Genomic DNA, 12254 nt, shown 5'->3' on the forward strand with positions numbered 1-12254 from the left:
CGCCCTCTCTCAACGCAATACGTTCAGACTTCGGGGAACCCAGAGAGGATCCATGGACCGCCATTGCTGTAAAAAAGAAAAGAAAAAGCTCCAATGATTTGACTCTCATGAAACGGCGATGCTCAAATCCCATTCTTCATTGGCCATCACTCGCCATCAGTCATTACGTCACAACCCCCATCCGACCAATGGCGAGGTGGTTGTTTTATACAGGATGAGCAACAGGCTGGGCCCCTGCTAGTGTAGCGCAGCGGTCGGGATTAAACCTGAACTAAATCGACCAACATTTGTAGAGGACAGCCTTTATGGTTTAGTCTCGCCTGGCCTTCGTGTTGCTGGGGGTAGACAGCAGACGATAACGGCACACACACTCTTTTTTAACTAGAAAACAGGATTGCTTCTAGGCCGTGGCATGGATGAGGTACGGCCTACCAGCGGGGCTCAACCCCACGGGCTGGTACCGCTGTTTCCCCCTGGACTGCAGGCTATCTACGGGGAATGCCGGCGAATGTATCCCGAACAGGCCAACCCGCTTCAAGTTACAGCCATTGTGAAGTATTGGTACGTACGGTTACCCCGTTTAGTGATGTCGGCCCTAAAGCTAACTAGTTGAACACGTTCGTGATGCGGTGGCTGGACGTTTAGCCGAGAGGTTCGTTGCCTTGCAGCCGAGCTAACGTTTCAGCAAACGACGTAACTTTAACTTTACAGGAGCCTTTCTGTGCAGCTAGCTTACGTCACTTTGTTGAACTACACTCGCTAAATTAAAACTTCTTATTCTAAGTATTGTCCACTACGTTTCTACAAGTTATGGTTCCACATAAGATCACTGTGTTTACGTGGTTGTGCGTGAACGTAAACAATGACAACAATAACATGGCTGTTGGTTTTCGTTTCTTGTTGTCAGGTTAGGGGGACCTGACCCGCTAGACTACATCAGTATGTATAGGAGCACGGGCTGTCCAACTCAGGACATCCAGGAGCATTGGCACTACGTCAGCTTTGGCCTGAGTGACCTGTATGGGGATAATAGGGTTCATGAGTAAGTATGCTGCACTAATATAAATACTTGACTTCCGGTTGCACATGGGGAGTATTTAGTGAGTTTGATGGGACAGATAAAAATGTAAAAAGAATAGACCATAGACGCACACACATTGTGATTTTTCACAACACTCATGCAAATAACAAATCGTAATAGCTCATGAAGTTTTGTTCACCCAGTTTCCTAATGGGTGTTTGTGCATGTGTTAGATTCACAGGGGCAAACGGGCCCAGCGGGTTTGGTTTTGAGCTCACATTTAGACTCAAGAGAGAGACGGGAGAGACGGCACCACCGACCTGGCCGGCTGAACTCATGCAAGGCTTGGCTCGCTATGTGTTCCAGTCAGGTAAGAGCACAGTAAACAAAACAAAGCTGTTCTTTTTGCATGTTTTGCAAGGTAAAACTGGACATTAAAACACCTCACGGTCATATTTATTTGCTTTATCTGTAGATTGTATTTGCAATCTTATGTTTTTAGGTTTGTTCTTAACATCAGCAACATTGGGACTACAGATGAAAAATAGCCTCTTGGCTAACTCTGGCACATTTACTGCAATGTTTTTATCAATGTGCACTGTCCCTTATTAAATAAACCATTTAAATAAAAAATAAAAAAATTATATGTTATATTTTATTTGGGAAATAAGAAGGAAATGCTTTTCTTACTTTTGTTAAAGGTATGAGACATTAATTTGGGGCCTGTACAATGTTTCGATTTAGTTATTTAGGCAAGGCAAGTTTATTTATATAGCACATTTCATACATGAATGCAATTCAAAGTGCTTTACAAAAAAAATAGATCAAGAATAAGAAATAAAAAAAGAGGAATACAAAGTGCATCAAAGTAACAATTTAAAAAGGCATAAAAGCATAAAAGAAGATTAATAAAAGAAAAAATAAAGATAAAAATCTAAGTGCAAAGAATCATTCCTTCTGTCGTTGTCTTATTATTTCAGGATTAATACAAGATTCAATTTAAGGCAATGGAGAACATAAACGTTTTTAGGATTTAGGACATTTTAGGAACTTATTATTTAACTAAACAATACAGTGACAGTATTAAGAGATATAACATATTGTGTTAGTTCCAGCCCTACAGCCCTTATCCTTCACCCGCATAATCTGTGTCAGTCACACATTTCTTTGTGTGACTGACACAACACTGGACTTTTGGCTGCAGTTGGCATGCCTCCTTGTCAGGTCTTCGTGAATGCTGAGAATGTGTTTTTTCTAATGGTGGTTGTACTTCCTGTGATACATTCAAATATGCAGTAAAAGACGCGTCTGCTGCAGGCAGCAGTCTTTGGTTTAGTACACACTATTTGTGTTTTTTTAGCTCTGGGTATTGACAGGTCTAATTTCCCCTTTCTTTCCCTTCACCATTCTACATACCTGCAAACTTGTCACCTTTTGAGACCGTCTGCGGCTTTAAACAATGATTTCTATTTTATTACTACTGTAGATAAATATACCAGTATCGTATTTATGGTATATCGTATTTATGGTATTGTATTGAATTCTGGTATCAGGTATTATGATATTTATGGCAGGTATCGTATATAAGTTATAATTTTAGGATCGTGACAACCAGGTAGAGGAAGGAACAGACTCATGGAACAGACTCATGGAACAGAATCATGGAACAGAATCATGGATCAGACTCATGGAACAGGCTCAAAGCTCAGCGGAGCACACAAGTCAAAAAAAGGAAGTTGGTTCATGAATGACTTTAACCATATTATATATAATGACAATGTAAAGTTGTTTTTACTATTATTAGGGCCCGATCACTGAATTAATCAGAAGACCTTTTTTCTTAAAATGTTTGTTATTATTATTTAGATTTGCGGTCAGAACAATCAAAAGACCGTAGTTATAAAAGCTTTGAGGTGTCATCAAACAACGTGGATGTGGTGTACACCCCTCCCCCCCTCCCCTCCCCTATGTGTAATGGGTTTTATACTATATTGGTAAGTTTTCCAAAATCCTTCAATTGTGTATTATAATGTGCACAAGAAAGTGTAGTTAAGAGTGGAAGAGGCATTTTAAAGCTGTGAAAGAGAAGGAGGCTCCTACGCCGCTATCCAGCTGGGGTCAATTTGCGCGTGGGTGGGCTGGGTTCCTGAGCTAAATGAATGCTGATTCCTGGCCATCTTCCCCCTCGCTTTTCTCCTGCGACAAATCTGGATTGGGTGCATGTTACCTCCCAAGCAGACATATTCCTCAGATGGAAATGTAATTTTTATGCTATTTCTTGCCATATTTTCTTCCCCATTTCTCTCACTTACTCCCTCTCATTCTCACACTGATCTGTGTCCCATCTTTTCCTGTTAATGAAACTATCTTTTATCAACTCTACCATCGGATAATAAAAAGTAGTGAAGTAGAGCTACTTTCCACTCCTCACCCAAAGTATAGACCCAAATGCAGACGAATGAGTCGTGACGGTTTTAATTCTCGACGTCTTAAAACTGCTTATTTTGCCGTACTTAAAAAAAGAATGTCTCCTTTTGTTGTCTCTTCTACAGAAAACACATTTTGTAGTGGCGACCATATCTCGTGGCACAGTCCACTAGACAACAGTGAATCTCGTATCCAGCATATGTTGCTGACAGAGGACCCGCAGATGCAACCAGTTCAAACACCATTTGGCTCAGTGAGCTTCCTCCAGGTTAGTTCAAATATATGATATTCACATAGTTTTACTTTACTTCAAGCACTTTTGGGATCTTTTTGCCGACAACAGGAATTGGGTCATGCATGGACTTCACTTTAATACCAGTGATGATGATACGGGACACAATTGGTTATCAGAAATGTCAGTATATTTGGCCGGAATGGCTCACAGAAATGATCAGTCAATACACATTCAAATTCTCTTTTGATGTTCAGTAAAATAATACATCTTTGTAGCCCGAGAGTGTGTGTGTGTGTGTTTTATGATCTTGTTTTTTAAGAACGTTAAAAGAAGTTAGTTCACTCAGTGAATGTGTATCGTCAGTCTTCCGCATGTTCTAGTCTCTGTGGACCTTCTTTGCATCACGTCACTTAGTGCTGAATGACTCGAGGAATATATCATTTTGTAGCTGACTAAACTCTTTGTGACAATTAGTCAATATTACATAATGGTACCAAACATCAATAGAAAGTAACGACCCTGTAGACTATGCCCTTTCATGCTCTGCACTGTCTCCTATAGATTGTGGGTGTGTGCACAGAGGAGCTCCAGGCAGCCCAGCAGTGGAACGGCCAGGGCATCCTGGAGCTGATGCGTGGAGTCACAGTGTGAGTGCAATTGTGCAGAAGTACATGATTCAACTAGATGATTAAGAAGCATTGTTTTAGATTCTAAACAACACTGTACATATTGGGCATTTTTGTTCTTCTGTGGTTTTATTTTGTTGCTCAACTTTGTTCACAAGTGATTGTTAATTAGTTAATTATTCCATTTCATAGCTGGGGATTGCTAGATCATTATAGATGTCCAGATCTGCTTTTATTTTTGGGTATTGGCAAATCAAATATAGATTACTTTAATATTCATTGAAGCAGAATATATACATTTGCCTCTAAATGGTCAGTCATTGAAAACACAGTTCCATCAATGCCACTTCAGTAGAGTAAAATATATGGAGTCCAGTTAGAGAAATGTAATGTGAGCAGCAAGCAAGGTGCTTGGTTATTTGTTCATTTATTAACTTAGTTAAGCTTGATCAATGATCATGGTTAATAATTCCCTGGACTAATGTTGATCATTGTATTGTGTACAGAGCTGGTGGCTCCTGGCTGATCACGGACATGAGGAGAGGAGAGACTATTTTTGACATTGATCCACACCTTCAAGTAAGGCTATATTAAGTTCTCCTTCACACAAAGCACCCGTTTTAAACATTTACCAGAGATGTGCTCATGAGTTTCTTTCGAATAAGTCAATCCAGATGAAAAAGCATAAAAATATGACTGAAGAAAATCTCTTGTAAATCAACCTTTTTTTAATAATTTTGTCTCTGGCCCTATTTAGTGCCCCCTGTTGGCCCAGACATTGTTATACACGGTCTTTTTATTTCTGAAATTTTTTAAACTTGTGAGTTTTATGTGAGCTAGTGTTGATGATTGTGTGTGTTTATTGTTCATTTAAGCAGGAGAGAGTGGACCAGGGTATTGAGACAGAGGGCTCCAACCTGAGCGGGGTCAGCGCTAAGTGTGTGTGGGATGATCTGAGCCGACCGCCAGAGGATGAGGAGGATAGCCGATCCATCTGTATCGGCTCGCAACCACGCAGGCTCTCCGACAAAGGTATGCCAAACTCCCAAAGAAGAGAAAACAGTACATCGTCCAATTAAGACTGAGCAGATCCAAGAATGCTGAACCAATGTGCTCAGAGGAGTTCTGGTTTCCCGCCGTCAGCAGTGCATCGTGGAATAATTCCATGCGGATCTTTGTCTGTGTTGACAGACACGGAGCAGATTAGAGAGACTCTGCGAAAAGGACTGGAGTTCAACAGCAAGGCAGCAATCCCACCCATCAGCAGCCAGAGACCGAGCCATGAGAGACCTCAGTAAGTGCTCCTCCCACACACACAACATGGGCTCAGCTCAGCACAAGGGCTGCTCCAGGATAACTCCCAGCGCAACGGACATGTGAACTGTTATCACATTGTCTCTTAGCTTCAGGCATAATATGGTTGTTTGAAACAGTTTTTTTTGCATTGTTGCGTCTGCCGACGAGTCAGGTAACCGCTTCATGAAAGGTGTTGTGAAATCTGTCTGTACATTTCCATCAACAGACAAAAGCCGAGCAGCTGCCATTTCCTTCACAATAGCTGCTTTTCACAGATAGCCACCGTATCAGACTTCCTCACTTATATTCCCCTTTTGTTGCCTTTTCTTTTCTGTTCTTTGTCTGTTTCTCAGGAGTCGGAAGGACAGTTTAGAGAGTGAGAGTTCAGCAGCCATTGTTCCTCATGAGTTGGTCCGAACGCGACAGTTGGAGAGCGTCCATCTGAAGTTCAACCAAGAGTCCGGCACATTGTTGCCCCTCTGCCTGCGGTACTGCGCCACTCTTTTACTCCCACACACAGTATTTACCCTTTGGGAACGCCCCCTGAGACAGACGGATGAACAAGTAGTTCAGTTACCTTCTTGTTGTATGGGTGTGGCAGAATGTCTTCATAATTCCAGAGCAAAATCCCAAATGACACCATCTTCTCTGAAGTGAAATGGGGGCCTTCTGCAAGTCAAAGTCAAACCTGATTTTCCTTCTCCTACTTTCACTTTGATGCCACTTTAAAGTGCCAAGAAAATACAAATGTTGCAAGTGAAGTGAACATAAATCTAACATGTGATGTGGGTAAAATGATCATTGTGCCTTCATTGTTGGCCAATTGTACCTTTTTATAGAAAGGATATGGACTCTGATCCCCTGGCATGATTTATGCAAATAGGTTTGCTGTTTTTACTTCTCTCTTGACAAACTAGAGAAGTCAGCAAAGGTTATGACTACGTTGACTGCATCATCGAGTCACTGGAGTCCACATGGCTCCACGGATTTTCAGTGATCATACTTCTAGAAGAAAGTTTCTGTTTCAGTGTCGGCTAACACACGATCAGAGGATCTTCACCATGTCAGCCAGCTTGCATTTAAGTTTCACAGACCTAATGTTGGTTTGTTTTACAGTTAAAAACATGCGCTATAAAAACACACACTTGCGTTCCATCCTATGGTGAAAACAATAATAGATGAATCTCTGTCTTTTGAAATGTGCTCACCCGTGGCTGATGACTGTCTGGGCTGGGTGACAGAATGACACTGAAGCAATTACTGTAGGATTTTTTTTTTTATGAGGCAAACCTGCTTCATGAAATCTCTATCTGAGAAAAACAAGATGTTTGTGTGAGAGGGAGAGATGTGCTGGGATTTAAGTGCGAGAACACCGTGTAAAGGGGAACATTTATGTGACACAGACACACTGGGTGTGATGTCATCAAAGGTTGCCGATGAACTGTGACTTTTAATATCTGAAAGCTTGTGAAAATATGTAAGCATTTACTGACTGTTCCACTGTTGCCTCAAACGATTGTATATGTTACAATGGGAACTGTCTTATCTTCAGACATCACAGAAAAAAATGTATAGAAAATATAATTACTTGATCCTGGCTTGCCAGTAATTTTCACATGGAAAGTAAAGTATTCTGTCATGGCTCAAATAAATAAAAACACATGTGCACCTTTTTTGTAGTTCACACTGCACTGTGTTGAATCTCTTCTAGGGGCCGGTTGCTCCACGGGAGACACTTCACATACAAAAGTATCAATGGAGACACGGCCATTACATTTGTGTCGACTGGAGTTGAAGGAGCTTTTGCCACTGAGGAGCATCCGTATGCAGCTCATGGCCCCTGGCTTCAGGTACACACACATACGTACAGATAAACTACAGGTTTCCATGTGGTGATTTCATATTTAGTGCATGTATTTGACCGTCTGCCCTCCTTGTGTAGATATTGTTGACTGAGGAGTTTGTGGAGCAGATGCTTGGGGATTTACAGGAACTCAACACTTGTGAGGAGGCAAGTTAAACCTCCTTTATTTCATGACTTATTTTCAGTCTGCTTTTGTTCAACTGCCTGTTTTACCGTGTGTATATTCTCTCTCTTTGTATAGACAAAGTTACCAAAGGAGTACAGTTGGCCAGAAAAGAAACTGAAGATCTCTGTCCTACCAGACTCTGTGTTTGACAATCCACTGCAATGAGACAGAGACACTTCTTCTCTAGAAACCTCCAATATACAAACCCCTGCAGACACACACTTCCAGAGTGAACCTTCATGAACAGGAGACCTCCCAGAACTGGCAGCGACCCTCAGCTGGCGCACAGACATGTTGATCCCACAGTGGACGGCCAGAGACTCACTCCTGAACATGATCTGACAGATGATCTAAACTCTCTTCATGGTTACTGCATTCTTAGATGAGCCCCACTGTTTACAACATTTCTCCTGGGCTTGAACGCTTGAGCATGTAAAACCAGCCTGTCTAGATGGTTGAGCTGTAAGAATAATCATTATAGGGGGCACACAAGCTGTAGGGTAAATGAGGATGTTGTCATACCTCCAGTGAGGCCGGCCAAGGTCCAAAAAATAAGTAATAAATACATTTGATACTGCATCCTGTGATCTCCAGACACTGCGTCTCAGGCGATAACCGTGTTGCTGTTCTCAAAAGCAATTCTATTTATTCCACTGGGCTTTAGAAAAGATGGGAAAAGTCACATATTGGAGTTTTTGTTCCCATTTTTCTTTTGATTGAGCTCATGTGTATAGTATTTACAAATGCTGGACATTTTTCTCTTACGTGTTTGTGGTCATACCAAAGTTTAAACTGTTGGCAAGTCCTTTGCCCATACAGTCTGTGTCAAATGTGTCCCGATTCTATGATGATGACATGTCAGGCTGAACCATGAGTCATTAATAATCACTGCCTGTTTGTTAATCAAACAAGCACCTGACTGGTTTTCTTATCTTTTCTTTTCTTTAATGCTTCTTCTGAAGTTATGGAATGAAACGCATCAATTATGTTGTAAATATTTAAAGACTGGGAGTGTGTGGTCAGTGTCTTCTCCAGTGGCCACATGAGTGTTTAGTTTTATCTGTAGGACCTGCCTGAAAACGAGTTGTAGTAAAATTCCTTAGTGCCTTGTGTTGGAATGGACCACATCTTCTCGGTTGGCCCTGGATGCCGCCCGAAGCTCCTGGGTTGTTAGAGAAGTCACATTAAATCAAGGCTGCTGCCTTCAGTCTTTTTCTGTCATTGCATTCCATTTTAACACAAAAACAGACGAGACTACTTTTACGACAGATATATACTCTTTTACAACATGTGATGGCATCTTATTTTTGTTTGCCTTCTATTCAGAATGACACATGTAAGGTTACTCTTTGTTTTGGTATTTTGTATTCACTAGTTTATGACTGAACTGCCTGATTGTAATCCCAAGTGCATTAAAGCGTGTATGTATTGACACAAATAAAGCTGAAACACTAATGCAAGATTACAGAGGAGTTTGTTTTAATTCATAGACGAGTGTAAATGCTTCTATCCATGTGTTTTACAATTTGACTACATTGCATTGAACCGACGGTGTGTATGAAGTTGTGATACACTGGATTATACTATTTTATTTTATGTTACCATTAAGATATGTGAATATGTATATATATGTGTGTGTGTATAGGTATGTATATATATATCATATTCGTATTTACAGTGTTCTATGACGCAAACACACTGCGGTGGTCGGGTGTATTAGGGATGGACGGGAGGAGGAGTACAGGGCAGTGGTGAGTGACTTTGTAAAGTGGGCCGATGAGAACCACCTGCGGCTGAACGTGGCCAAGACCAGAGAGATGGTGGTGGACTTAAGGAGGAAGGCGACAGCTCCTCCACCTCTGAGTGTCCTGGGAGTGGACGTGGACATGGTGGAGGAGTACAAGTACCTGGGCGTCTCCATCGACAGCCGACTGAACTGGAAGGCCAACATCAACGCTGTGTACAAGAAGGGGATGAGTCGACTCTTTTTCCTGAGAAAGCTTCGATCCTTCAACGTGTGCAGCAAGATGCTGGAGTTATTCTACCAGTCGGTTGTGGCCAGTGTGCTGCACTTTGCCATTGTCTGCTGGGGAGCAGCATCGGAGCCGGTGACACCAGCCGTCTCAACAAACTGGTTAGGAAGGCTGGCTCCATCATCGGCTGCCAGCTGGAGCACCTGGAACAGGTGGTGGAGAGGAGGACGTTGAAGAAACTTGTGTCCATATTGGACAACCCGGACCACCCTCTCCACCACCTCCTACAGGGACAGAGGAGGACTTTCTCCAGACGTCTCCTCACGCTCCGCTGCCACAAGGACAGATACAGGAGAACATTCCTGCCGGCGGCTATGAGGCTCTACAACAGATCACCTCTTGCCAGATCATAGTGCAATAACTACAATAATAACTTCATATCCACACTATGTTGATCTGCACTTCACACATTTCATTTGTTTGCACTACACACATACACACACATTTCATTTGCACTGCACACATATACACACTCTGCATTTTGCACACTGTCTATATTTAATATTTTTGAATTTGATTTGTTTTGTCATTGATGTGTGTTGTGTATGCATGTGTGTTGTATATGTACATATATTTTTTGTTTTGTTTACTTTGTGTACTTCTATATCTTTCATCCCTGTTTTTGATATTTGTGTTTTGTTTTTGTTTTTATTCTTGTGTGTTTGGTTTATTGGTGCTGCTACTTGGAACGACAAATTTCCCCTTGGGGATTAATAAAGTATATATCTATCTATCTATCTAAACACATAGCAGGGTAACTAGTAGAATATTAATAAATAAATATAAATAATAATAAATAAACCTGGATATGTTAGCGACAATGCTGACTACAGGAAGCTTAATATTCATATATATATATATATATTATATGTATATATATATATGTGTGTGTGTGTACACAGCAATAATCAACTTGTCACTTAATCGTTGCATTGTTTAATGTAACACAGTTCATACTCTAGATTAATCAAAGTAATGTGTCTGCAGAGTTGTTGCTGTTATCATATTTATATTTCCACCTCATTCTGCTGTTTCTTGGGCGAACGCCGCAGAAGCTGCTGACCCACTGTCTCCCAGGTGGTTGCTTCCTGCTGCCTTGTGATAATCCATAAATGTGTTCCCTTCACATTTAGAATGCATGGTTTCTAGTTATCAGGGCGCCTTAAATGGAATTATTTCCCTTTCATAATGTATCCTGCTCTTAGTCTGGTAGACGGTAAGCTGGTTGTTGTACATCCAATATGAAAGGTGATTTCCATTTGTGTCTTTTGGGAAACAACCCAGAATAATGATCAGGTGGTCCAATAAAACCTTTTTTTTTTCTCAAGTCACCTGCCTTTTTTAATTTCTCAACTTCCTGTTTATTGTCATATTCCTGGGCAACATACAAAGTTATTCACACATTCATCATGTTTTAAAGATCCGTCAGTTTATTTCTAAGAGTGATGCTGCTTCGTCATAAAATATTTTTTCCTTTGATTCAACGAATATGGATAATAACCGTAGAAAGTGAACCCACATATCTCAGTACCTATAGAAATATAAATGGGGTTTGCGTTAATTGTAGGACTGGTGGTTCAATCATTCGAGCAAATGAAACGGATAATAAAACTCATGTATTAGAAGATGTATTACATTTATTTTTTTACTTTTTCTGGAGGCACAATAACACCCAAATAAGGAAAATAAACACACAAAGCAGTTCCTTTCTTGACCCTGTGCTGCCTGTTGGGATACCAGGAGCTTGCAGCTTCATTTTCACATTTAGCACCCACTTCATTTTCCTACAGCACTCAGTTTAACACAACAACCAACATCGTCTGAACAACAACAACAACAACACAGACTCCACGGCATCTCAGAGGCTGTGCAGGAAGTGTCGTGACTCCCACCGTGACCAGGATATTCCTAATTATTAGTCATCACCGTCACATTGTTCAAATGTAATGCTTAGTTGGCTGTAGCATCCCTCTCACACACACTCACAGTCAGATTCATAAATGTATAGATGCTGCTGCTGCTGCAGCTCTACCTCGTGGCTTAACAACATGGTTACTCAGACATCATATCTAATGTGGTCGCAAAAGCACAAAGTAAATATGCTGTAATCCTTGAGCCCAGCATTTGAGAAAAAAACTCAGAGGGACAGCTAAAGCAAAACTGAATGAAGCATCTCAAATCAAAAAGTCCAGGATGTTCTGGACCAAATGTGGGGACGATTGCTCCCACTCTGCAGGAAAAGCAGCAACAAAATAACACTAATGACAAACAATTAAAAATAGAATTAAAACGACCTATGGGTGTGGCTTATATGGGTCGATTCATCTGGTCCAAGAATGACATATTTATTGTTTCCAAGACTTCCGGTTCAAAAGTGAAAGCGGAAAAAAAGAGGAACAAAAGTAATGTAGGCTAATTGTGTCAAAATGCTACATTTGCAATTTGTAACAAACAAAGACCACACTATTGGGGATGATTACTGTAATACTTCTGCAAATACATTTTTGAATACATCCACGATTAAAAAGAAATAAAAAGGAATACAAATGGTGGACATCACAAAAACTGACGCTACATAAGGAGTGA

General features: G+C 40.9%; 1 protein-coding gene across 2 annotated transcripts; it reads left to right on the forward strand.

Annotated features, from left to right (window-relative positions):
* Nucleotides 1-214: 214 nt before the first annotated feature.
* sufu (suppressor of fused homolog (Drosophila)) lies at nucleotides 215-9100 on the forward strand. Of its 2 annotated transcripts, none has more exons than XM_056436047.1 (12): nucleotides 215-561; nucleotides 908-1042; nucleotides 1255-1391; nucleotides 3574-3716; nucleotides 4245-4330; nucleotides 4816-4888; nucleotides 5185-5341; nucleotides 5501-5603; nucleotides 5959-6093; nucleotides 7317-7455; nucleotides 7548-7616; nucleotides 7711-9100. In XM_056436047.1, exons 1-12 carry the CDS (start codon nucleotides 413-415, stop codon nucleotides 7798-7800), a joined length of 1416 nt encoding a protein of 471 aa, XP_056292022.1. In that variant the 5' UTR covers nucleotides 215-412; the 3' UTR covers nucleotides 7801-9100. The 2 variants fall into 2 exon arrangements, with proteins under 2 accessions (XP_056292022.1, XP_056292023.1); XM_056436048.1 differs by having other exon boundaries at nucleotides 5188-5341.
* Nucleotides 9101-12254: the final 3154 nt, after the last annotated feature.

The sequence above is a fragment of the Pseudoliparis swirei genome, chromosome 17 (assembly GCF_029220125.1).
Source record: "Pseudoliparis swirei isolate HS2019 ecotype Mariana Trench chromosome 17, NWPU_hadal_v1, whole genome shotgun sequence".
Classification (NCBI taxonomy): domain Eukaryota; kingdom Metazoa; phylum Chordata; class Actinopteri; order Perciformes; family Liparidae; genus Pseudoliparis; species Pseudoliparis swirei.